This window comes from Lacerta agilis, chromosome 14 (assembly GCF_009819535.1).
Source record: "Lacerta agilis isolate rLacAgi1 chromosome 14, rLacAgi1.pri, whole genome shotgun sequence".
NCBI lineage: Eukaryota > Metazoa > Chordata > Lepidosauria > Squamata > Lacertidae > Lacerta > Lacerta agilis.
In genome coordinates, this window is record NC_046325.1 from 11218306 (window position 1) to 11244714 (window position 26409).

General features: G+C 46.7%; 3 protein-coding genes across 6 annotated transcripts in view; 1 reads left to right on the forward strand and 2 right to left on the reverse strand.

The window, feature by feature from the left end:
* Positions 1-2475: 2475 nt before the first annotated feature.
* SDR39U1 (short chain dehydrogenase/reductase family 39U member 1) lies at positions 2476-7581 on the reverse strand. The gene is made up of 6 exons (XM_033170653.1): positions 7505-7581; positions 5838-5944; positions 5046-5128; positions 4461-4582; positions 3593-3736; positions 2476-2950 (listed from the first exon to the last, which is right to left on the reverse strand). The coding sequence occupies exons 1-6, from the start codon at positions 7518-7520 to the stop codon at positions 2535-2537; spliced, it is 888 nt and encodes a 295-aa protein (XP_033026544.1). The 5' UTR covers positions 7521-7581; the 3' UTR covers positions 2476-2534.
* Positions 7582-7920: 339 nt separating this feature from the next.
* EMC4 (ER membrane protein complex subunit 4) lies at positions 7921-11897 on the forward strand. Of its 2 annotated transcripts, XR_004427886.1 has the most exons (7): positions 7921-8025; positions 9458-9549; positions 9711-9825; positions 10008-10161; positions 11131-11291; positions 11609-11733; positions 11770-11897. XR_004427886.1 is itself a non-coding variant. In XM_033170493.1 (6 exons), the coding sequence occupies exons 2-6, from the start codon at positions 9464-9466 to the stop codon at positions 11642-11644; spliced, it is 552 nt and encodes a 183-aa protein (XP_033026384.1). In that variant the 5' UTR covers positions 7921-8025; positions 9458-9463; the 3' UTR covers positions 11645-11897. The 2 variants fall into 2 exon arrangements, 1 of the variants encoding a protein (XP_033026384.1); XM_033170493.1 differs by having other exon boundaries at positions 11609-11897.
* Positions 11898-13550: 1653 nt separating this feature from the next.
* SLC12A6 (solute carrier family 12 member 6) overlaps positions 13551-26409 on the reverse strand; it is a 43535-nt gene continuing 30676 nt past the window's right edge. Inside the window, exons 5-26 of one of the 3 annotated variants that reach the window (XM_033170920.1) lie at positions 24975-25106; positions 24131-24277; positions 23691-23745; positions 23072-23202; positions 22621-22862; positions 22084-22298; positions 21590-21748; positions 21061-21159; positions 20847-20904; positions 19920-20094; positions 19717-19835; positions 19542-19640; positions 19106-19225; positions 18488-18592; positions 18113-18281; positions 17344-17539; positions 17087-17256; positions 16859-16990; positions 16198-16305; positions 15917-16101; positions 15240-15373; positions 13551-15095 (exon numbers count right to left, since the gene is read on the reverse strand). In XM_033170920.1, the coding sequence (XP_033026811.1) occupies positions 15004-15095; positions 15240-15373; positions 15917-16101; positions 16198-16305; positions 16859-16990; positions 17087-17256; positions 17344-17539; positions 18113-18281; positions 18488-18592; positions 19106-19225; positions 19542-19640; positions 19717-19835; positions 19920-20094; positions 20847-20904; positions 21061-21159; positions 21590-21748; positions 22084-22298; positions 22621-22862; positions 23072-23202; positions 23691-23745; positions 24131-24277; positions 24975-25106 (3042 nt within the window). In that variant the 3' untranslated portion in view covers positions 13551-15003. Of the gene's footprint in view, positions 15096-15239; positions 15374-15916; positions 16117-16197; positions 16306-16858; positions 16991-17086; positions 17257-17343; positions 17540-18112; positions 18282-18487; positions 18593-19105; positions 19226-19541; positions 19641-19716; positions 19836-19919; positions 20095-20846; positions 20905-21060; positions 21160-21589; positions 21749-22083; positions 22299-22620; positions 22863-23071; positions 23203-23690; positions 23746-24130; positions 24278-24974; positions 25107-26409 lie in introns of all 3 variants that reach the window. The other 2 variants (XM_033170919.1, XM_033170921.1) reach the window with 2 other exon arrangements.

The following is a 26409-nucleotide window of genomic DNA, read 5'->3' on the forward strand; positions in this document are numbered from 1 at the left end:
GTGCCGGAGCCCGTTCACTCAAGCCTCCCTTTTACAAGGGAAGCCTGAGAACGGGTCGGCACCACGGAGCCCACTGGAAACCCTGGACCACGGGACTCTCTTCCCGTGGCTTACTGGAGCCCGCAGCGCGGTTGCGGGGCTCCAAAACCCCCGGGGGAACCGGAGCTGCCTCGGAGCCGAGACAGCTCCCAACTGCTGGAGATGGCGCTCACGCCGGAAGTCTCTCATATTCTACAGCCTTTTAAATGTGTCTGTGGGAAGGTAGGGGGGCATTGTTTTGCTGTTTCGTTTTACTTATTTACTTGTGTTTTCATCCTGTGATTTATTCTGTGAACCTTCCTGACTTCTTACGATGAAGAGCGGCATATAAATCAATCAATCAATCAGTCAAACAAACAAATAAGTTGCTGTGGCTAGCAGCTACTAATAACCTTAGCCTCCGTAAATTTGGCTAATTCTCTTTTAAAGCTATCCAGGTTAGAGCCATCACCACTTTTTTGGAGGGAGCGATTTCCATAGGTTTAATTATGGGCCGGTTGAAGAAGTACTTTCTTTTGTCCATCCCAGATGTTCCAACATGCAGCTTCCCCATGTTCTAGTATTACGAGGGAGAATGAAAAGATTCTGTGCCTTTTCCCCACACCAGGCATAGCTTTTTATCGCCATGCATATAAGACCCAGGTGCTGGAACCTTCTCCCATCCCCTTGATCAATTTCTGAACCCCTTTCTGAACCTTTTCCTGCTCTACAATATCCTTTTTTGAGGTAAGGCAATCGGAACCAGTCCCCCCCCTCCCCGGACTTAAGAAGAGTTCTGCTGGACCAAATCCGCCATCCCGTAACGCAGTTCTTACAAAACAACCTCGTGTTTTTCTTAGGTGGCAACGAAGAACTTGACTATCAACTCCCCCCTGAAGCACTTGCAGAAGATGAGGCAGCTTCAGAGACTTTTAGAGAGAAAACGGAGCATGTCCTCTCCAGAATATGCTGCCAGATCGGCTGTACTGCATATGATCTCAAGCAGCTGTGCAGTTATCCTGTGTCCTAGTACCCAATGCCGTAAAAAATAAAGTATTGCTATGATTTCTAGAACCAACTGCTACGCCATACATGGGCTCTAAATCTGCTGCCGGGTTGCTGAATTAAGCTTTAATCTAGGAGTAGCCAATATGATGCCCTCAGGATATTGCTGGACTTGAATACCCAGCCAGCATGGCCAATGTTCGGAATTGTAGTTCAGCATCTCGAGGGTCACCCGTTTGCCTCTATTTAATCAGTCTCTGTCAATGAAAGCTTTAGTTGTTTAATCATTGTGGGTCAATCTCAAATCAGTAAAATGAAAAACGTAAGGACTTGCTTATGTTTTTGTGTGGCTATTCTGTTCCTTGTGTGATTGAAATAGGCGATGAAGATAATCTATTATTGTATTACTATATCGCAAGACATTCTCACAAAACTGGGCCCAAGGGTTACTGGGGTGGGGCGACCAGTCATCATCCCTGTTTGAATGCCAGGTATCATTCTGAATCAAGATGGCAGACCAAGACGTGACTGTGGATTACAGGTGAAACTTGAAAAATTAGAATTATCATGGAAAGGTTCATTTCTTTCAGTAATTCAACTTAAATGGTGAAACTAATATACGAGATAGACTCATGACATGCAAAGCGAGATATGTCAAGTCTTTATTTGATAAAATTGTGATGATTATGGTGTACAGCTGATGAGAACCCCAAATTAACAATTTCAACTTTGGGGTTTTCATCAGCTGTATGCCATAATCATCACAATTATAACAAACAAAGGCTTGACATATCTTGCTTTGCATGTCATGAGTCTCTCTCATATATTAAACTCCAGTAGCTAATGAAAACAACTGCTTACATAAATGGACTTTTCCACGATATTCTAATTTTTCGAGTTTCACCTGTAGGTCCCAGGCTGGATCATCAGTTAGGTCACAGCCCAGTGGAAGAACTTCTGCTTTGTCTGCAAAAGTTTCCAGGTTCAATACCTGGCCACTCCAGGTAAGGTTAGGAAACACACTATTTCTGAAATCCTGGAGGGCTGTTTCCAGTCCAGCGCAAGATGGATCAAGCGTCTGACTCAACGTTAGGCAGAAAGTGTGACAGACTTTCCACCCAAGAACAAACAAAAGTGCAAACAAATCCTCTTCCCACAATGCTATTTCAACCATCAGCAGCTTTTATTCTTCCAAAAGAAACCAAATTTTATGTTTGTGTGTGTTCGCACACACACACATCCCTGAGTAAGTGGCTGTGCCTTCTGTCATTTGAACCCCCTCTTGCCAAATTAGACAGGCATTTAAATGATAACGGCTTATTACACTGTACACACACACACATGTCGTCTGGAACAATCAATATTTAAGGGGCCCACGAGCTTCCTTTTCCTGTGTGTGTTGCCAGCAAAAACCAACAGAACTGAAACTTATTAAAGCAGCAGGGTGGGAGGAAACCAGCAGAATTCATCTACCAAGTAATTACTACTACTAGACACACTTTTTTCCTGGGTCAGGTTAAAATATTCTGGAGGGCAGAGGGAAGATCAGGGAACGCAAAGCGGTAGTTGCTCTCCAGAGTCTGTTTGGGTACCACGCGCTGTCCTTCAAGCAGCATGACACTCCGCTCGGGGCCAAAGATGGCTGACACAGCAAAGCCTGGCAGAGGCAAGAAGGCAGGCCGCTGGAGCGTCGACCCCATAGCCCGGGCAAAGTCCCCATTGGTGGTGGTAACGGCGGATGGTGCGACGCCGTTCAGGATCCCCCGGACGCCCTCCCGCTCCAGCGCATGGGCCAGGATGCCTGACAAATCAGCCACATGGATCCAGGGAAACGGCTGGCGGCCAGAAGCGATGGGGCCTCCCAGGCCGAGGCGAAAGGGCCACAACATCTGGGCAACAGCCCCGCCCTCTCTGCCCAGCACCACACCTGGAGGCAAAGAGAGGGAGAACAAATAAAAATGATTGCTCAGGGAGTGCAAGCTTACTGGCAAAAAGAAAACGCTTATGGGGAAGTGACCGAGGTGAGTTGCGCAGGGTTATAGACTGCACAAGCTTAATACAGAAGCATCTCCTGGGCTTGGCTTTACACAGTTGTGGAAGTTAAATCACACTCAGAGTGAGCAACGAGGAAAAACGTGTTGGCCCTATCGGAGCCGGATGGCTGATTCAGCAAGAAGAGCAGGATGCTGACCCTTCCCATCTACCTCGAGTGTACAATCATTCGTGGCACATCCTTAATAGAATCTGGGAAAGGGGGATGAGCAGATTCCCCACGGTGGTTTTGGTGGGGTTCCCATGCGGTCTCAAGCCTGCTGAGCTTCAGTGGGATTGCTGCATCTCGTGCCTTCAGACCACAGTTCTGACAGGTGAACGGAGCCTGTAAGCACCTGCTACTCTCGCCCACATTGTATGAAGGGATATCGGCCTCAGAGTCAGACACACAGGCGCTGAGGCTATGAGAGCTATGACCTCACCCTCGGCCTCTCATGTCTCTGGGCGACATGCCGCCACATCCAGGCTGACCCACGATGCCCTTCTCTCCATTGTCAGCCCTTACTCCCCAACTTACCAGATCTCACTACCACCTGGCGTGTGGCGTCACCGGGGATTTTAGCTGCTGCCTCCCAACGGGTCACCAGGCGAGAGAAGAAATCAAAGTCTCCGCCAGGACTCTCTTCTGTGTATTCAGTGGTGTAGCTGGGTCTGTAGTACCCTGGGGTTGGGACACATCTTTTACCAATAGTGTGACTTATCTTGTACCTGGATTTTACCTAAGCAGCCAACCCTGAATAATTATGTCACAAGAAACCTGCATTAAGGCTTCCTAAATTCCCCAACTGCTTTTAACTTTGTAAGTGACAGTCCTGAAGGGCCCTTTTGTTTCCTTTCTCTCCTAGTTTCATGTCTTTCTCTTAGGCTTCTATCTCTCTGACACATCCTTCATTTAAGCCCTTCTAAAATCACTTTAAATCCTTGGTAAGCCCACTCTGACTTTAGCCAGTTCTGGATTTCCTGCCCTTGTGGGACCTCCCAGTTTCCCTGCGTATGTGTCCCCCCACCCCCGCTGCCAACAGCACACCACCCCTCCTTGTCCCCAGGTCCTGTGAGGAGTTATTCTTCACCCCCTTACATAACCTATGTTCTCAGCCGGTCATTCTACTGTTGACACATTCACCCGAGCACACAGAATGTTTGTGGGCATTCCATAGCATCCCTAACAATAAAACAGGCTGCAGCCGGCATCCTTCCTCAGATTCCTAGGTGTTGGTATACCATTTTCTTTTCATATTTGTCAAACTGCTTGTGGAGTCATAGGACACTGCAGGTTCACAAGCTCCCAAGACTGAGGGGATGCACTCTACCCCCATAGTTATTTCGCTACGAGCAACCACCGTGGACAGCGAAGCTACAGTATTAGCTAGCATGGAGGTAAATACCTACGCCGGTGACAAGGATCCAGGCAGAAGGTGGGCGCTCAGCTCCTGCAATGGCTTTCGCCAAAGTATTTGTGGTCTCTATCCGACTGGCAACCACTTCCTGGCGGAAGGACTCGTTCCATCTGCAGCATTGGAAGAAACTATCCTTTTATCTCTACAAATAATAGCTTTTACACAAGTCTCAGAGCAGCTTGCTAAGTTTTTGTTCCACATGTGGCCCACGGTCTGGACCACCCAGACCACGATAGTGGGCAGCTCCTGAGCTCCTAGCCAGAGCCAACTGCGAAACCAGGCTGGGTCCAGGCTGCTGAGACATTAGATTAGGGACATTAGATGAAATACGGGGACATTCCGGGGATGGAATTTGTCCGGAGACAAATTTGCAAATCTGGGGACTGTCCCCAGGAAACGGGGACGTCTAGTAACCCTACACTAGACCTCCGGCAACTGTCCCTTGGGCCTGTCCTATCAACTGCTTGTTCCTTCCCCTCGGCTCAGCTTTGATACTACAGCTAGGAATACAGATATCAGGGTCAGCTGCAAAGTCGTATTAATCACCCCGAGTGATCTTGTCCAGGGACCTACCTCCGGAGGGGGTTAAGGACATTTTCTCCAGCTAGGTTGACCGCACCATCACAAGGAGGGAGTCCCAAGCGGGAAACTTCATCCTAGGAGGAGGAGGAATGTACAGCATTAGTCACTCTAGCTACAAGCGCCTCCATGCCACTCAAATTTGCCCATCCCACTCCTGATCGGTTCTTTCTACCGATATGCAACTCGGCATCCAGGGGTCGGAGTGAAACTGTCTTTTCTGTTTTGTTCTACTGGCCCCGATACCTTACAGCTACCTAGCATGTGTGTGTCTGGGATAGGATGTGGCCTCGGGAGAACCCCAAGGGCCTAACAGAGAACCTCAGAGGGCCACATTGGGGCTTCTGGCCTGAGGTACACACCTTTAAGTTAAAAGAACAGTGAATGGCTAATTGTGGCTCCCCTCCTACAGCCTCTCTGAAGCCTGTTCTGTTCACCACTTGTAATTTGGCAGTGTAATTTGTGCATTTTGGTCACATCCGGTGTGCCAGCATGTGGCCCCTGGAGGAGTTGGAAGGTGGTGGTGTGGCCCTCGGGGCTGAAAGGGTTAGCCACCCCCAGGTTAAAAGCACAGCAGCAGAGCCAGGGAATTGTGGAAATTCTGCACATGCTTAAAATAAGCCCTCATCACATACCCAGAGGAGGAGATGGTTGGACAGTGTTCTCGAAGCTACTAACATGAGTTTGACTGAACTGCGGGAGGCAGTGGAAGACAGGAGTGCCTGGTGTGCTCTGGTCCATAAGGTCACAAAGAGTCGGACACAACTAAACGACAACAACACATACCCAGGTAATCCGTCCTTTTCCAGGATGGCGGGAAATCAGGGTGACATCATGCCCTCGGCTCCTCAGCAATTGGGTTAAGGCTCTGCCAACAAATCCAGTCCCACCACCTAATTTCAATATGAAAAGAGTAATTGCATTTTTTAAAAAAACAAATGATTTTATTTTTGTAAGTAATGGCTATATACAGAGAAATAATGGATAGCTCACCAGGCAATGAGAGGAAAAGTAGTGGGAGGCACAAAAAATGACCCCCTCCCAAATAATCAAGAGGCTTTACCTTTCAAACTGAATAAGGCTGCAATCCTAACCCTGTTTACCAAAGAGTAAGTCCCACTGAATTTAATAGGACTTGCTGCTGAGTAGATGTGCTTAGGAGTTAAAACAAACGAACAAATAAACAAACAAACAAATCCTGTGGCCCAGTCCTTTGCACGTACAGAGTACCTCCTACCCTAAAAATTAACTTTTGATAATAATAATTATTATTTTATTATTTATACCCCAACCATTTGGCTGGATTTCCCCCAGCCCCTCTGGGTGGTTTACAGCTTGTGAAATAGTGTGGGGATGCCTCTGATGAAGCATAAAGGGAATATTCTACAGGACTTCCTCCAACTTTATAAGTAAAAAGGTAAAGGTACCCCTGACCGTTAGGTCCAGTCACGGACGACTCTGTGGTTGTGGTGCTCATCTCGCTCTATAGGCTGAGGAAGCCAGCGTTTGTCTGCAGACAGCTTCCGGGTTATGTGGCCAGCATGACTAAGCCACTTCTGGCGAACCAGAGCAGCGCACAGAAACACCGTTTACCTTCCTGCCGGAGCGGTACCCATTTATCTACTTGCACTTTGACGTGTTTTCGAACTGCTAGGTGGGCAGGAGCTGGGACCGAACAACGGGAGCTCACCCCGTCGCGGGGATTCAAACTGCCAACCTTCCGATCGGCAAGCTCTAGGCTCAGTGGTTTAGACCACAGAGCCACCCGCGTCCCTAACTTTATAAGTATGCATAAGATTACAGACAAATGCATTAGCCATGTGAGTGATGCTTAATATCACCGAGACCCCGAGGAAAATCAATAGCCAGGTGGGCAGTGGAGATATTTTACTGCAGAATCATAGAGTTGGAAGGGACCTTTGTCGGCAAGGTGATGTCTTTGCTTTTTAAGATGCTGTCTAGGTTTGTCATTGCTTTCCTCCCAAGAAGCAGGCGTCTTTTAATTTCGTGACCGCTGTCACCATCTGCAATGATCATGGATCCCAAGAAAGTAAAATCTCTCACTGCCTCCACTTCTTCCCCTTCTATTTGCCAGGAGGTGATGGGACATAACAGGTATCTAAAGCCATTTGCACATAACAAAATATGTATTTTCTCAAAGTAATTGTTGAACTGAAATACAATTAAGAAGAAGTATATGAATAGTGAAATAATTATTAAGCTCTAATATTTTTTGGGGGGGGGGGCAAAGCTTTGGCTTGTTTAGCTTATATGTAAATCCGGCACTGCTTGCAACTCAGAGTTTGCTGCAAATCACAACCTCCAAACAGTAACTCAACTCCCGGCGTCCTTTGCAATAAAAGCTTGTCAAACCTCTTTTGCATAACAACAATAATAAAACAGCGACAAGGTCTTCTGGACCACCCCCACCCACGCTCCCCTTCCTCACTCACCCACTAAGACTCTCATAGCTAAAGAAGCTGGCTGCGCACGCGCGGAGGACGGGGAGAGACGCTGAACGAACCCACCGATCGATGAAGACCATAGAGATGGAAGGGAAGACAAACGCGCAGCCTGGACTTCCGGTAAAGAATCGCTTCCGGAAGGTACCAAATGTTGCCGCTCTGCTCTTCGGCACCTCTATGGTGGTATCCGCGGAACGCGAGGGAAGCGGGTTTATGCCGACCCGGAAGAGTGAAGAAGGGCTGTGTGGCTTGTGTGGTGTCTAACGACCTTTTCCTCTCTATATATCCGGGGCGAAGCGTATTATAAACACGCACACATATGCAAGCAAGTCGTTTTTACTATTGGAGAGTCGTTTTATCTCCTAGGCCCTAGGGCGAGATGATTGGGGAGAGGGGTTGCCATGGTTTCCACGCTTAGTGACGTCACCGGAAACAGGAACAGGAAGCGGCCGGGGCCATAGAAGCAACGGGGCGAGTGTGTTTCCGAAGAGGCAGCGAGGACGTCAAAGGTAGGAGATCCTATTCAGGGACTTTTCCGAGGGTCTAGCAGCTTTTGCTGCAGGGAAGGGTGATTCTGATTTGAAGGGGGTGGTATCTTTTCCTCCCCACTGGCTCCTTCGCCTGAAGTTGCAGTTCCCCTCTTAGTGACAACAGCAACAAGTCCAGGCATTATATTGTTCCTTTATCTTTTTCTCCCCCTCAAAAATTAATAATTCTGGAGATGGGGGTCTGTGGGTCAAGGGAAGAGAAGGAGAAAGGAATGCAGTCATGGGATGCATGAGTTGGATTTAAAGGAGGGCCAGGTTGGCCTAAGATGTTTTGCTGCAATCAGTAAAATAATAATAATCTGTAAGCAGACCCTGCGTGTAGAAGAAGAGGAGGAGTTTGGATTTGATATCCCGCTTTATCACTACCCGAAGGAGTCTCAAAGCGGCTAACATTCTCCTTTCCCTTCCTCCCCCACAACAAACACTCTGTGAGGTGAGTGTGGCTGAGAGACTTCAAAGAAGTGCGACTAGCCCAAGGTCACCCAGCAGCTGCATGTGGAGGAGTGGAGACGCGAACCCGGTTCCCCAGATTACAAGTCTACCACTCTTAACCACTACACCACACTGTAGCGTCCCCAATAATCATTGCATATAATAGTACAGCAGATATCAACAACAATGGGCTGTCAGGAGACTCACAATAAGCTACTCCTGCCTAATGGTACTGACAACCCTGAGAAAGGAATAGGATCAGACTTTCATAACTGTTAGGGAAGCTGAGAATGGGGGTGTTTTGAAGGTGTCAGGGGAGGCCCCATGACAGCTCAGAGACTGTAGTTTGGGAGAGCAGACTGAATGTTTTATCAGGTCAGTAGGTGGGAGACTGGGGGCATTTATCAGTTGTTTAAAGGGCTATTTGGTAAGATTCCTATATGGACTGTGAGGGGCAAGTGATTTGAGGATGCAGAGAAATAGGTGAACGAGAAGCAGGGAAGTTTGAAGGTGGATTTGTAAGATGATCAGAAATACTATTACACAAGTGAAATGCATCATTTATCAGGGTGTGCAAGGTGTGTGGAATTGTGATAAGATAATAGTGGCTTAGGCTGCTCTTGACATTTCATCCTGCATTCTATATGATGCACTTCGCATTGTTTTGGAGATAAGGAATTCAGGCTGAGACCTTGCAATTAGTCCTAAACCACTTTGGAAATCTTCAGCTGACATGACATACAAACCCAGGGTCCTCGGGTTCCATTTCAGTGTTAGCCCTTAACTTGAGAAATGATTGGTTTATCAGAGCTGGAGAAGGGAAGGAGGCAGGGTGCATTGGAGAAGCTTGCGGTTTCCTGGGATTCACTGGAAGTATGTGGAAGGGTCAAGCTGCTTAGGTCTTTAACCTCTGGTTGAGGTTCTCTTTTAGTTTCTGTCTACGCCTTTTTTTCTCCCTTAGGCAGTGATGAGCACTCCTGGGGGGCTGGTTACCAACCGCGGACGGCGTTTCAAATGGGCCATTGAGTTGAGTGGTCCAGGCAGTGGGAGCAGGTATGAACTGAACTGGAGGTCTCTGTATCATTTCCTGGTGTAAGCAGTTAGCTTGATTCCAGAGGTAGCTCTGTCTCTGGCAGGTATATGAATTTAGCTCAGATGAATTTAGCAGGTATATGAATTTAGCTCAGATGTGACCCATCCCTTTCCCTTGCCAGAGGCCGGAGTGACCGGAGCGGTGGCCAGGGAGACACCCTCTATCCCATCGGCTACTCAGACAAGCAGGTGCCAGACACAAGCGTCCAGGAAACGGATCGCATCCTAGTAGAAAAGGTAGCACATTGCAAGAATTGGGGGGTGGGGGCCGGCCGGCCACTGGATCGCTTGGTATTCTGTGCTAAGCAGAACACTGGAACCAGAAACCCTCTTCATGTGAGTTTTGAAGAAGGCAAGGTGAACGTGAATAAAGTTTGCTCTTTGATTCTACTCCTTTCTTTTCTCTTCCACCTTTTCAGCGCTGCTGGGATATTGCTCTGGGCCCCCTGAAGCAAATCCCTATGAACTTATTTATCATGTACATGGCAGGCAACACAATCTCCATCTTCCCCACTATGATGGTCTGTATGATGGCCTGGAGGCCCATCCAAGCACTCATGTCCATCTCTGCCAGTAAGTGTATTTTCATCAACTGTGTTTTTATCCCAAGTTTCCTTCATTTCTTGCCTCATGGGATTTGTCTGTGATCCCAGTTTAAAAGACTGTGCGTTCTGGGAATTTGAGGAAAATGCAGAATAGTCCTGTACACACCAACAGAAGGGATGGTAAAACTGTTCCCTGTTTGGATTGCATCAGTGTACATGAGGAATTGAAGGATTCCTCCAGTGAGGACGGGTTCCTGCACGTGCATAGCTAGATGTAAGGGGCAAGGTATGGTGGTTTGGTGCAAGCAATGGTTATTCCCGTTTTTTCATACAATCTCCAAATGGTCATCCAGGAACAGTTGTGTGAATGAGGTATGTGTGCGTGAATTTATCCGCTAGAGATGCACAGGGTTGCGGCAAGGATAAATGTGGGAATTTATATACAGTATATGCCCCTGTGAACCTCTAGAGGATAACAAGTAATTAGGAGAAAGTAATACAAAAATGTACAAATGTACATTTGTAGTGGTGGTTTGGACATACCAGGTAAAAGGTGCAGACCTCAGGGGTTCTTGCAAATCTATTATTGAAGTTAAGCAATCATCTAGCACAAATAGAAGTGGAGAATGCTATGCACTGTGTAGGCTGGAGAATTCATACACAGCCAGTTTCATCTGAAGTGTGGGTGTTTAGAAGAGGATTCTTCAGTATAAATACCTTCTGCTCACTAACTTTCCTCAACAGTAGGAAATGCTTAACTGGGTTTATCCATTGTTGTGCAACTGAACGGTTAAACCCTATAGGGCAGAAATTCGTGGCTAGGTGTTCTTTTATGTCTTTTTATGTGGATAGTTTCCTAACATGCTAACAGAAATTAACTCTGTTGTAGTTAGTACCCTGTTTGACTGAATATTCAGAAGTGAAAACAGGCCAGCAAGCTGGGCCTGTGCTGCATGTTTGTGGTCTGCCTCTGACTTATTTTCTGCTGTCCCCACAGCCTTCAAATTACTTGAGAGTTCAAGCCAGAAGTTCCTGCAGGGCCTGGTGTACCTAATTGGCAACTTTTTAGGATTGGCCTTAGCGGTTTACAAATGTCAATCAATGGGGCTGCTGCCAACGCATGCCTCTGATTGGCTAGCTTTTATTGAGCCACCCGAGGTGAGTATGGAGGGTCTGACATTTTTAAGAATACGTGTTTATGAATGGAGGTGATCTTCTCCCTCCCCACTCAGATGACATGTTCTAAAGGCTGAGGGATGGGAATGTTTTATACCAATGTCTGTGGAACAGCACTTCTGTCCTTTCTGGTTTCTTATTGCTACAAAATCTTGGTGCTTAAAAACTAAAGCAGTGATGGTAGGATGTTTAACATTGTCTTACTTTGTCCCAGTGCTTGGGGGCCTTATTTTAAGGACAGCAGAGATGTGATGATACTTGCTCAGGTTTATTGACACACTTCCTTTTTTTATGGCCAGCGCATGGAATTCACGGGTGGGGGTCTAGTGTTATGACCCAACCCAGTTCCAGAAACCAACTGCTGCTTTAGATGTCCGGATCGCTACTGTAGAATACTCGTCTCCCATCGCTCCTAATAAGACTGCTGGGTCCTAAGTAGGTCTTGCTGCTATGTGGAATAGCAGATGAAGATGCAGACAGAATGTGAAAGACTGGTGTTTTCTGCCAAGGGAGGAGCAGAAGGCTCATCCTGACATGTTCTTTTCACCTTCCCCGTTGTGAAAGCAGAATAAAAGTGTTATGCACGTGTTTTAGTGTTTACACAGCTTTCTTGAAAATGGGTATAGGACGCTCTACATGATAAATTCAGCATTCATTTTCATGTTACATAATGTGTACATGTATTGATCATACTTTGTGACGGCACACATTCAGGTCCTTACACTCTCCATTTAGAAAAAGAGCACGTGCCAGGTGAACTCTAGTGCCGGAGAGCCAAGGGCAGTAGCTAATACAGAGCTAGATGACCTGGTATAAGGAAGGCTGCTTCCTCTGTTCCACATACTGTATTTACATGAATGTAATGCGCACTTTTTTTTTTTTTTGCCAAATTATGTCATGAAAATGAGAGTGCACATTAGATTCAATGGCACATTATATTCGAATAAATACGGCACTCCTGGCTCTTAAGATTCCAAAATAGTCTGGAAAAGGGCATGAGGCACTTGGGGTGAGAGGTGAAGCTTACAGTAAGTGCCTTGAAAATATTCACAATAAGGCACTATTGTTTCATACACAGCACACAGGGGGCCCCTTCAAATATTGGTCAGATGAAGAGGGAAAGTATGTAGAAAAAGGTAGTGGGGCCATGCCTCTGCCTGCCAATTGTGCATAGTTGAGCACCCCACCTCTGCCTGCCAATTGTGCATAGTTCCAGCTTCTGGAGAAAGCTATGCATGTAGAGGCCTGTGCAAAGGGTCCTCAACCTCACTGCAATAATGGGAGGGTCTCTGGGTTGCCAGAGGCATGGCCCTGCAGCTCCTTTGTCCAGAACAGGCAGTCTCCCCATTTCCTGTGACATGAGAACTCTGGACACATAACACCTGTCTTCAGGATTAAGCTTCGACTTACTACTCAACATCCAATCTGTTACCCCCTCCAAGCACCAGTCTAATACCTCAGCTGCCGCCTCATCCTGATGGAAGAGAGAGCTGTATGCTACATGCTACCTCGAGTCCCGTCAGAGATAAAGATGGAGTATAAATAGATATATAACTATTTGTAATAAAAAAAGAGCTAGGTTTCATCTGCATATTGATGACACTTCGTTCCAGCTCTCCTGATAATGACCGACATCATATAGATGTGAAACAGCATGCAGGTTAAGATGGATCCCTGCCACATGACGCTTTCCATGGTGCTAAACAGTACCCTCCCATAACTACTGTATTTTTCCATGTTTTAAGATGGCCCCTATTTTTGGGGACCCCAAATTAAGGAAATTGGGGGAAATTGCCCAGAGTTGAGCTTTTTTTGGAGGGGGGGGTTTGCCGACAATCACTCTGACCGCCGCTGCCAATCGCATGCCTCGCCTTTATCCTGGCAACTGTCATCAACCAGGGCAGCCAAGGCAGTCTCAGTGCCATAGCCAGACTGGAATGGACCCAAGTACAGTGGTGCCTCACAAGACGAAATTAATTCGTTCTGTGAGTACTGTCGTATAGCGAAAATTTCGTCTTGCGAAGCACCAACGGGGGAAGAGCAGTTTGACAGGGGGGGGGGGATTGGAATTTTTTTCGTCTTGCGAGACAGCCTTCCGCTAGCGAATGCCTTTCGTCTAGCGAGTTTTTTTGTCTAGCGAGGCATTCGTCTAGCGGGGCACCACTGTATAGGCCTATATACCAGAAGCTAATCAGTTAACAGATTCACGAAAATAGAGGGTATAGACTGAATGAAATAGAATTATATATAAAAAGTTTATTCTTTACATAATTCAGGAAGCAAAAAATCACACCCCAAAACTTGATGCTGTATGTAAACAAGGTCATCCCCCCCCCAATAAATTAAAAGACCTCCCCCAAAATAAGAGGTGAGGAACTTACGTGAACTTCCCTTTTAAAAGAAAAGTGGAGGAGAGGCTGGAGCTGAATCTGCTTTAAGGCTACCCCCAAGACGAGTGGTCCCTGCATACTATACTTTAGCAAAGTGGTGGGAGGAGGAGAATTAGACATCCGTCATTGAAATTGGGTTGGACAAAACAGCACAGCACCTTTTCCAGTGTTTGCTTCTGTAGGGGTAGGAAGGACTTGTTTCCCAACACTCACAAAAAACAGCAAGTTGTGGGTCCTCAGCATAGACACAGATAGGGTCACAATAGACTTCTCTGGCCCAAGCTTGAGGGAAGAGAAGGGTAGCCAACTTGGGAGCAGGGAGGGCATGTTACAAAGGTCAGAAGATCAATATCAATACTCTGCTTCTCTTTCTATGGTTTTAGAAAGGAGGCTTCTGTCTCCTATTCCTTTCAACCTGTAACAGCAACCGGACACTACAGACAAGGACCTGGCAAATTGGTCTAGCTTCCTTGCCCAGATACGAGTGAGGACCATAGGGAAAAGAAAGTAGAACAGTTATGTATGTCCCTCCATCAATATGCCACCTGCACCCTGGCTTAAGAGTCAACTCCCCCCCCCCCCCACACCCAGCCAACAATTAATTTGAGTTTTGGAATCCCTCAAGGGATTAGGGTATGAGATAAGTACTGTAAGAGTCAGTTCCATCTTCCTAAATGCTGCCCCTCCCCTTGATTTCAAGGGAAAGAAAGCAGAAAGACTTTGGCACTGACCAGAAGAAAGTGGCACAATGGAGGGCTGCATCTCCCTCCCTCAAGGTTCTCCAAGCAGCAATCATCTCTCTTCTTGATTCAACAATGAAATGTAACAGTCTCTGCAGCTGCTCCAAACCCTCCATGTTCCAGTAGGAGGACCCTATTGCTCCATTTTTGTCATGCCCACCAGAGGGCAGAACCAGTAGTTAACTCTTAAGGTGGAAGCAACCTACATTTTGGCTCTGTTTGACCCCTCCAAAGTAATACTTGCCTCACTAGTCCTACGCTTTCTGAAGGGAAGATCCAGCCATCTCCCAGCCCAATCCAGTCCAATCTCCTTTCGTGACAAGCTTATGCAGTTTCCGGCATGTGCCTTTACGGAAGGCATGGGGAAATGTCAACTCTAGTCTCCAAATAGGGGAAATCGCCCTATATGAAGAACCCCAAACTGCCACAGGGAAAAGAAAGCATAGGAGGTGTGACACTGATAGCTGCGCTCCTTGGGAGATCAAGTTGCAGGTGGTGACAGGCAGGAAGCAGATGTCAATTTGACAGAACAGAGTCTATCAGGAGGAAGCCCTCCTAGCTCCCCTAAGAGTAGATAGTGATGACCTCGCTGCCACCACCCCGCACAAGCAGCACACGCTCCAGCCCCTCTGTTAGGACCTCCAGGAATTCCATATCTGCAGTTAGAAGGCAGTCAAGGAAATAGCACTCTCTCTCTCTCTCTCTCTCTCTCTCTCTCATACACACATACCCCAGTCCTGCTGCCACCTCCAATCCCTCTTGCATCCTAGCATAAGACAGGACCCTGCAGAAAAGGATACAATTCTCGTCACCATCAGGATTACGTGGTGGGCCTGGCATGTTCAGCAGTACCAGCTTGGCATCGTGGGACTTGTTGACTATGACCTCATTGAGCTTCACAGCTGTGTGCATACGTCTCACGTTGGACTGGTCCCTGGGTTGTAGGAAGGAAGAGACAAATTGTCACCAAGACCAGGCATGCCTATGGATGTACACTTGGAGGAAGCTTTGGCTTAGAGATATGGCTTCTGGAAAACTGGAGAAAGCACTAAGACACATATGGATTGGAGGAGGGAATGGATACAATGTGGCAGCTGCAGCAATCTGTAAGATGCCAACAGGGTCTGGACCACACTGGAAATGGGAAACAAAGAGAATGGCCTTATGCTGCCAAAATGGAAGCAGTGGAAATTATGTAACATTTGATGGTATGGTTATTGAAGCAGCTAAAGCTGTGAAGAAGTAGCAAGGACACTTGTCTCTTTGGACTCCTAACCCTAAAAAAAGTGTCAAAGGTGGTCTTGCCACAGAGAAGCAGAAGTGTGACCCCAAAGCATGCTAGGATTGAAAAAAAAAAAAGTAGATTTGTTACTGTCCAAGAGGATTCTGGAAGCCATAAAATGCAGGACAGAACTTCAAGAATGAGTTAAGTGAACAGAAATGGGCTGAAGTGTCCAGGGACTTGGCAGATTCTTACGGCCGCATGTTGAGCAGATCCTGGAAGTTCTCCAAGGTCCTGGGTTTGTGCCCTCGGGATGCCATGTACTTGTCCTTGGTCCACGTCATGTGCACCTTTTCCTGGTAAGTCTCAGTCTCTTCGTCATCATCTGAGCCAATGCTGGTCAGCCGCAGCATCGAGTTTCTGTCCTTCACCAGCTGCGCCTGTGTGGGGAGCACCTAGGAAGATCAGTGAAGAAGCGACTAGGAAGTGCTAATCTTTCAAGCCCTTCCCTTCCCACTTTTCCTAGCCCAGTTCACCTCTCGGTCTCGCTCAGTCTTTGAGAGACGCATTTGCCGAAGCATCTGGCAGCGCTGCTCCATCATCAGCGTGCGCTCATAGGTGTAGGCGGAAATGTCACTGTCATGCTGTTGGGATACGAGAAAGTGTGAAGTCATACACAGAGTGGGGCCACAGACTATCTGGCCATCTCTGGTACATTCAGAGAGCACAGAAATGCCCAGATTTCTTCCTAGTGCAACAAAATGGCAGAACTGGATGCATGCATTAGTCTGTGTGCCTTTCTCTAGGAATCTGCATAGTTGTAGATATGCTCTGAGCAACAGAACTAGTAGCTTCTTTGAAAGGCAGGGAACAAGTAAAACAAAGATATGAGTAGCTATGCCCTGTGGCTATGGAGGGGATGGGAGGGGTGAGATGACAGGAAGACAATTCACAATTTGCCTGAAGTTGCAGGTGAACACTGAAACAAAACAGGGGGCATCAGGGTATGGTTTCTAGTAGGCAGCAGAAAGCTTCTTGTATCCAACATACGTCCAAGCCTCATTTCTCTATTAACCAATCAACCCTCCAAGTCCTGCCCTTGACTGTGTGGCGCCTAACTTGCTAACCACAGGAAAAACAAAAACCAACTAATGCCCCTAACCCCTCCTGGCTTCTTCTGCCTGTTTTGTCTCTCACCATTTCCACCACTTCTACCTCTGCCTCAATGCGGAGGTGATAGAGAAAGGTTGCTAAATCCTTCTTCATCTGGATGCTGTTATCCTCCAGCTGGGCTACAGTGAAGATGCGGATTCTGCATTTACGCCACACCTTTTAAAGTGAGGAAAGAGAGTTAGCAGCCCCATCTACCGGTTTACCTTCCCCTCCGATTCATCTCCCCCAGTGATACCCCCCCCCCGCCAGCACCTTGTGTTGCTTGAGGAGGAAAGGGAGTAACATCAGCATCCCACCATCATGAACAATCCACCAGACGTCAATGCTCCCCTCGGGGAAAGGATCTGTATTGCTAGGGAAGAAGGACACGTTCTTTGCCACAAGCAAGGCGAGGTGAGCAGCTGTGGTCACCCGGACGGTGCCTGCAGGGTAGAAAGAGAGAGTAATGCAATATGGATCCCTTGACCGAGGAAGCCCTCCCTCTCACCTCCCTATGGGAGAGGCCTTACCAATGAAGGTTTTCCAAGCACGGGCATCCTCACTCTGGCGCCAGGCATTGGGCCAGCCCATGACAACTGTGTTGTGCTTCATGCCACCCAGCCCACAGGACTGAATGAGGTGGGAGATGCCCTCTCGCACTTTGGCAGCCACCACGATTTGGCAGAAGCCTTTCACCCGCTCTGCCTCCATCAGGTGCTTGATGGTCTGAAACAAGAAACGTTAAGGCTGCTAGAGGGCACTAGCGTGGAGAGCACTCTGTGCCCCAACCTGGGGAATGCTTTGCCGCAGGGAAATCCTGTGTTGCTGAACTCCAACTCGCGTAAGTTGGTTAAGTATTTAAAAGTTTATCCTTCAGGGTTGAAGGCATTGTGGAGATGGGACATTACTGAGTAAATGGTCTCTAAAAATCAATACACTGGAGGTTTCTGCAGCAGGAACTAATATGGCAATGGAGTTCAATCCTAGGTATTTCCATGTAAAGCAGGGAGAGAACCCTGTCTAAAATTCTGGAGAGTCACTGCTAGTCAGTGTGAATGATACTGAGCTAGAGGCAACAATGGTCTGACTAGTGTAAATCAGTTCCCTACATTTCTTGCATCTGCTGAATATTGGAAAGGAATAATCCCATTTCATTATGCCTGAATGACCACAGCTGTCCTCTTCATTTAGGATTAGGAAGTAGGGCTTCTAAGTCTGATGGCCTGACTGCCAGATCAACCCCAGTGCCTACGCCTCCTATTTGACCTATGACATCCAGTGAGCAGTAGTGGGTTTCACCTGCTCGGCAGCCAGTGCATCACTGTAACACTCCAGGAAGTTGCCCACCATGACGGAGCCTACGATGGTGAGGCCCTTTCCAGCTTTCAGCTGAGAGGCAAAGGTGAGCAGGCGCGGATGCTTCACGTGCTGATCCTCATCCAGCTTTAGCAGCACCAGCAGCTGTGGCCTAAGAAAGAAAAGAAAATCCAAAATGCACTTACAAGGAGCAAAGTAGCAGGTGGGTTCAGGCTGCCACACAGAAGAGCATATTTGTGTGCATGTTTGGAGCACTCAACAGCACATGTACACAAATACACATATGCATGCACAAGGTCTCTGCATGTGGCACACACAGCCCATGGCAAAACGAAGAAGCATCAAGTCTCTTCCTACCTCCAGTTCTTGGTGTGGGGTGGCCCTGCCTCAAGACGCAGCAGGGCAAAGCGGGCTGCACTGAGGGACAGGCCACGGATGCCGTCGCCCCACTCCTTCTCGGCCCTGGGGGATGCAGAGAATGTTCAGCCAAATGAGCTCAAGGAGAGTCAAGTCACTCAGTGCCCCTCCTTTCCAGAAGTATTGGCGGAGGGGGAAATGTGGCCAAGGCAATCATGCAGGAGGCCAAGGGTGCATCACAAGAGAGGTCAGGTGTCATGACTTCCACCCTCAACATTAAAAGCAAGGGAACATGATTCCAAGCCTTCATGCCCTCTGACCTGCATTTCTCACAAAAAAGAAAACAAAAATCCTGCAACTGAAGGTAAGAGACCCCAAAACATCTGGCTGCAACTGTATATTTTCAGAGCCTGAGCCTCAGAAACCCACAACTGATCCTTCACCTTCACAATCTCAGCAAGATTTCCAAAAAGGAAATGATTCTGCTCTCACCCAACTGGAGAGTGAGTGAGTGAGTGTGGTTGTAAGGAATCCCCCCTGCTGTTACCCGGCTGTGGAGTAAGAGGCTGCATAAAGAGGGTTAGAATCCTAGAGCTCGGGAAGGTTACAGACACTCACCCATGGTACTCAATGTATTTGTAGATCATTCCAGCTATCACCATGGCAACAATTGCATAATACCAGGAGGAGATGAACATGAGTGCCACACAGATGCTCATGCCCATGAAGGAGAGTGCCCTACAAGAGAAAGGGGGAAGGGAGAAAAGCATGCAGACTATTGTTTATTTCGTTTGCTGTTTAAAATGTGAGCCCAGAGTCTAAGGGTGTTGGATTCCATTCAAGTGAACAACCTTTTGTACTTGTCAGCAGATGTATCAAATACACAGGCCAGGAGCCCAACCTCAATTGCCTCATCGTATGCTAACCCTATTCCTTTTGCGCAGCAGGACACAGAACTCAGGAGTCTGAATTTGCACCCTTTCTCCCCACTCTGTCTGTAGTACCTGCCAATGTTCTTCCTCCTCCCACTCACTAGGTAGTGTGGCCCTCTTACCAGTGATAGTACCGGAAGCGGGGTCTCCAGTTGGGGCTGCGTAGCAGAGTTTGTAATGCGCAGGCTAGGTTGACGAAGAGATAACACATCAGGAAGAACCTAGGGGAGAACAGAAAGAAGAGTCAGCTGTGTACGATTTCTAGAGACTCCAACCCATGATAAATATGGCACTTACATGGAAAGGATGGGTGCTACCATATCCAAAGAGGCAATGAGGATCCCCAGCTCTGCAATGCCTGCTGTCAGAAGCAAGGCCCACGTGGGTTCTCCATTGGCTTTGCCATGGCCAAATACCTAGAGTGAATAAGGAAACATGATTACTTGGGACAAACCAAGGTTTTTTTCAGCAGCAAGTCAATAAGCGGTTGTAACTCTTACCCGCAGGAAGGGTATAATGTTGTCCTTGGCTATGGCTTGTAGCAGTCTGGGCGCACCGGTGAGGCTCTGCAGCCCAGCTCCACATGTGGAGAAGAACGAACCGATGACAATGACCCAAGGGGAGGGCCAGGACAGGGTCCCCACCACCAGATTCCCTTTCACTGTATCACCAAACCTATCCAATAGAAGCAAAAGTGAGGCTATTAGGTGTCTGTCTAAGGGCTGATAGTGAGAAGTACAAAGATCCAGCAGAAACAAATGGTCCAGCACATAGAGAAATCAGAAGATGCAGGATTGAATCCAAACTAGGTTAGCTGCATTTGTTCCATTGGTTTCAAAAGGAATAGATGCAAGTAACTTAACAGTACAATCCTATAAGTTTAGTCAGTACAATGTGACTTGCTCCCAGGAAAGCAGATAAAGGATTTCAGCCTTAGTTTTCTCTCCAGCTTCCTTTCTGTGGGTTAGATCCAGGCTAACAGCATGTAGCCAGCATGGCTGAGAGATGAGTGGGCCAGAAATATGTATCAAAAGGTTGAGACTCTGCCCCTAAAAAGGGCCCCACATTTTTAGATACAATGACCCATCTAGTCCAGCATCCTGTTCTCACATTGGCCAACCAGATGCCCGTGGGAAACCCACAAGCAGGATTCAAGCACAAGAGCATTCTCCCATCCTGTGGCTTCCAGCAACTGGTATTCAAAAGCACTGATGCCTACAGCTGTGGAGGCAAAGCACAGCAATAATAGTTATTAGCTATTAGCAGTCTTCTCCTCTATGAATTTGTCTAATTTGCTTTTAAAGCCATCAAGGTTGGTAGCCATCACTGCCTATTAAAAACACCGTCTTAAAATTTTAATACAAAATAGAAATTTCACGTCTGATTTATATCTGAGAACTGTGGCACTAGGGAAAGTTACTACTTACTTATCTCTGAGCACGACACCTTCCACACATGCCCCAAACAGCACTACGTTGCTAAGATCTGATGTGTCAAATGGTCAAGGAGCAGTAAGATGTTCTTGCAAGACAGCAAAGGATGCAAAAGGGCAGCCATCCTTCCCACACAGGCACCAACTTCTTCCATCCCACCCTCATCCATCCCTTGTTTATTTGACCCTACATTTGCCAGGAAGGATACACACAAAGGAGGTGGTGAGAATAGCCAGGATGGTACCAATGGGGATAGATTTCTGGGCATCCTTCAGGTCTCCAGAACGATTTGATCCAGCCATGATTCCTGTGAAGACAAAAAAAAAATAAAAAAATAAAAAATTCTGAGAGCAAGAAAACAAAATTTTGTGACCAAAGGAGGTACTGCTAAGAAACTATACTGAACCTTTGCATAAATCTTTGCATATGATCTATTACGCTAATGTAAAAGATCTTATGCTGGGCAATATGAAGAAATATGATACTGCATCAAACTGGGTCATTAGAGGGGAACAGCAGCAACAAAGCTGCATCCAGCCCAGCTCACAGCTGGGGCAATATTAAGACCTTACTCCTAGGCTGAAAGAGGGTGCTTTGTTGAAAACTGCAAGAGTCCACAGAGAGACCTGTGTTTTAATTACAAGCACCCCAGATTCAAAGCTGGCTATTTACACTTCTGGAATGGTTTGCCTCTGGAGACACCTCTGAACAATACATAGCAACAACGTAGCTCTTACCAGTGACTGAAGGGAAAAAGATGCCCACAAGAAGAGTAAAGGAAGTGGTGATGTCAGACAGCACATACTGCTGATTCAGGCTTCCCCACACATCAGCTGAATGCAATGATGGTTTCTCAATTATCTCGCCTTTCATCAAGTAGCTGCTCCAAAGATTCTCTGCAATTATCAATACTATTATTATTATTATTATTATTATTATTATTATTATTACCAGAACCACCACGATTATTGCTGTCATCATCATCATCATCCCACCCTTCCTCCAGTGGTCTACAAATTTCTTCTTGCTATCCTATGAGGTAGGGTAGGATAAGAGGTGGTGACTGTCCCAAGGACACCCAGTTGCCATTTATGGCCACTACACAACACAGGCCCTCAATTAGGAAGGGAAATGGCTGTTTATCTAAACAGTGTGTAGGGCACCTCTTGGACTGTCCCAACATGGGGAAAACCAAGTGAACTATTTAAAGGGAAGGAAAGGTATCTCTCACCAGTGATAATGCCACTGGCCATTCCTGGGATACCCTGGATAACGGTGACATTGTTGTGCTGAAAATAATCATCACAGGAGGCATTGTGGTGCTTGGTAGCATTGCAGAAAAACTCCCAGAGGACAGTGTGCTGGGTGATGTTGTCACGCTCCACCGTCTTGGCACAGTCATTAATGTGGTGCCGGGAGAGAGAGCGGTTCCCCAGCATGCACACGCTGAATGGAGAGGAGACACAAAAAGATGAACAAACCCGTTAGGCTATAAAGAGGCCAAGGCATGCACAAACCAGTCTGAGAGTCCCAACTCTTAAGTTGCCCAAGGGCATGGAAAACTGAAGTTATCTAACTATGGAAAAATGGTTGCAGTCTTGTAAAAAAAAACTGTGACCAAAGATCCCTAACCCTTCCACAGAACAGACAACTCTATGCACATTCACAAAACTACATATTCCAACAACTTCTCGTGGGATCTGCGACATCCCAGACTGATTTAAAGAGAAGTCACAACGAATCATATCCAAGTATGCTGGTAACCTACGGGAAGTCGGGAGGTGCAAAAGAGGACTTGATGGCACCGGCGTAGATGGCCAGGATTGAGACGATGACACAGGCAAGGAAGAGAGAGGCAAACTTATTCACGTAGCGCACACCCACGAACACCACCAGCACCATAATCACTAGGAAGGCTGAGCCATACACCCGCATGTTGTTGAGCATGGCTGCTGGCTCCTTCAAGGGATCCTCACTATGGAAGATGGCTGCCTCAGGGGCAATGTACATCTGAGAGAGGGAAGAAAGAGACACACGTCACTTTTAGAAAGGTCAGCAGATAGAGGGGGGAAATATGGATTTTGCAAGATTAGCATAAGTGCTCACTCCGCTCAAGGCTGTCAGGCTGCTTGGAAGTGGCCACAGCTGTGTGGAATAGCACCTATTTCACAAGTATGGAGCATTGCACCTTGTTAATTTTAGGGGAGCAGAACACTTACCAGGAAGATTTCAATGGCTCCCAAAATGTACATTGCAGCAGCAAAGGTGGTGCCCAGATAAAAGCAGAGTCCAACAGCTCCTCCAAACTCAGGCCCCAAAGCTCGTGAGATCATGAAGTATGAACCCCCAGCTGTGAAGAGGAAATAAAGGAGTGGGTAGGAGGTCAAGAGACTTCGCAGATAGGGAAAAGGGTTATCATTTGCACTTCCTACACATCCTAAACATCTGCATGTAGAGGAACTTATTTATTTCTAGAATTTTGTCAGGACAGCACCCAAATGAAATTAAACAAACCAACAGGTAATGATCAACTGAGTTAGCCGATGAGTAGCACAAAACAAAGCAGTGATTTATGTGGATCTCAAATACTTTAAGGCGGCATTGTGTTTTTATGACAAGATGAACGCTATCTGACATAGATAGCATTGGTATACTAAACTATAACAAGTAAGGAAAGAATTCCACCATTTGGGCACCACCTCAGAAAAGGACATTTCCCGAGTAGTTACTTGGTTAAGTTCTGATGGTGAGAGCACTCAGGGCTGCTTTTGAAGATGAATGTATTTGGTGGGCAGGGAAGTGTGGGAGAAGATGGCTTTTTAGATATTAAGTACTCACCAGGCACAACTCCATTGGTGGCAATGGCACTCATGGAGATGGCTGTTAGCAGAGTCTGAGGAGGAGAAAAGACAGCAGGAGGATTTAGAAGAAAAATTACAAACAAAGGGCTTTCACTCATTAGGTTGTGCAATTATACTCTTGTTAGATAGGACAATAGGCAATTTCCCATAAGAGACAACTACAGCTAAAGAAAATCTGACAAGTTTTGGAAATAAAATCTATCACTGGCCTCAGGACACAACTGGATGCATGTGGGAAGGAGGGTTATCTTGTGACTTTTACATTAGGATCTCAGCTGTGGCCCGCTAAAGTCACAAAGTATGATTTAGCCCCCATCTCCATGCTGTGGTTCAGACTCCTCACTCCAATCTTCTTCTCTAAGACATTAAAACCCCTAAACCAGGACATGATTCAGACAGTAGGAGAGAGGAACTCACACAGCAACAGCAGATGAGGACAATGGCAAAGGCTTGCAACACGCCAGCTGTACCCACCACCCAGGTGAGCCGTAAGAAGAGAATCACCCCGAAGATGTTCTGCAGGCAAGGCAGATAGACTCCCATGAATGTGCCCATCTGTGGAGACTGGAAGGAAAAGGACAAGCTCTCAAAACCAAACCTACTCCACCTTGCTGTCCCTACCTTGCTCTTCATCCTTTGCATACGTGATTTAAATACCTGCAACTTCTCTGCTACTCAGGCCTTCAGATATCTTTCTCTTTGACAACCCCACCCCTTTGTTTGAATTCCCAGACAAACCCAGCCACCAAGTGCAGAGCAGGTAACAGCACTAAACTGCACATATAGTAAGTCATATTAAAAATCAATTGCAAATAGGCAACACATAAAAACCAACCTAAAGCCCTGTTCACAGGACTAGGCAAAAATCCTGGGTACCTGATTACTCAGATACCTCAGAGCTTGATTTGGTGGCTTAGGAATCTGAACATTTTGCATAACTCTGAGTAGGGCTTTTAATTGATCTCATGTATTTATTTTTTAACTGGCTCCTACAAATTTCAAACAGATGTCAAGAAATCAAAAATATTTTTTGAGGTCTACCTCATGCTGCCTTAAGATCAGCAGCTAAAATCCATGTCAAACAAAAAGGTGTTTTAAACTTCAAGAAGCAGTTTTTTGTTCTGGAAAGTCTCTAGGAAAGGGAAGCCCCATAGTTGCAGGGCAGCCATGGTGAAAGCATTTGGACATCAACTCGTTCGCTACCTTCAAATGCTTACCACCTCTAACTGCCTACATATCTCACTATCGCCAAGCTCCTTACCTTGATAGCTTTTTTCTTGCCTGGAGGGACATTCTCTGCCTCCTCATGTTCACGGGCTCCCTGCATCAGGTTGGTGTAATTGGCCATGCGGTTGAGCAGGGAGGATACCTTGGGCCGGGTGTCCATCTCCTCCTGCAAAGTGGAAAGGAGGGCAGTAGACATAAAAACTTAGAAAAATCCCCTTAGGCAAAAAACCACTAGTCATTAGCATGGTTATAGTAATTTGGGAATGAAGACATAGAAAAGCAGAATATGAGAGAAAAGAAATGGGTTGGGTATAAGCAGGCTGGTGTACCCTTGGCATTAAAAAAAAAAAACCCACAACTTATATGCCAAGAAATTCTGAATTCTGCAATCTGTATATTACATTTTGCTAATTTAGGCAAATTTGCAACCATTGATCAATTTGCATCTCCTTCCTCTGCCACAGGGGTGGGGCAACTTTCTCCCCACACCCCGTGGGCCCACCTTGACAGGTAAGCAGGGCCACCCTTGTCAATCTTCTGACACTGTGACGCTGTGGGGTTGTTAGCTATTTTTCTGATTTATTCAGAGTGATACAGAGGTTCCATCTTCAAAGCCCCAGGGATGAAGTAGACTCCACACACAATACTCTGAAGATGACTCTTTATGACAGGATGGCCACTATTACAAGTTACTATACATATATACTGAGTCGGATGCATTGTATTTCACTCTCTTGAGCCCATGAGAGGCTCTTCTTGCTTCTAAAACTCCTTTGAAGCAGTGCAGAATGATAGCTTGTCTGTCCTTACCAACCATAGCTGTCAACTTTTCCCTTTTTTAAAGGGAAATTCCCTTATTCCAAATAGGATTCCTCGCAAGAAAAGGGAAAGTTGACAGCTATGTTGCCAACTCCTCCAGCAGCAAAGCAACCAACCTCCAACTCCCACCCCTCTTATCACTACCGAAGACACACACAATGATTCAGCATTTCTGTGACCTTAATTGGAGTCACAAGATTTTGCAGCTGTTACATTACATTACATTACAATACAGTAGACCCTCGGGTAACTTAAACTTTGGGTTGCTAATGCGGCAAACCCATAAGTATTTTTCCAGGTTTCGTGCTTAAGTGTCCGTGCGCCGCGCACATGCGCAGAAGTGCTCTATCGTGGCATGCAGGTGCGCAGAAGCGGCACCTCTGGATACAGATTTTTTTGGGGTGCACACGGACCCCCGGAATGAATTAAATTCGTATCCAGAGGGTCCACTGTATATTGGTTTTCTTTCCCCCAGTACAATTTATTTTTTGTAAAACACATCTTCTAACAAATACAGTAAAAATACTAACAAGACCTTCCTACCCATCTGTCAAAATCAGCTTGGGGCTGGTGGGGAGGGGGGATTTGATTTGCCATTGCATTCAGTCCAGTAGGAATGAATACTCTGCTTACCAGCTGATGAGCAAAGG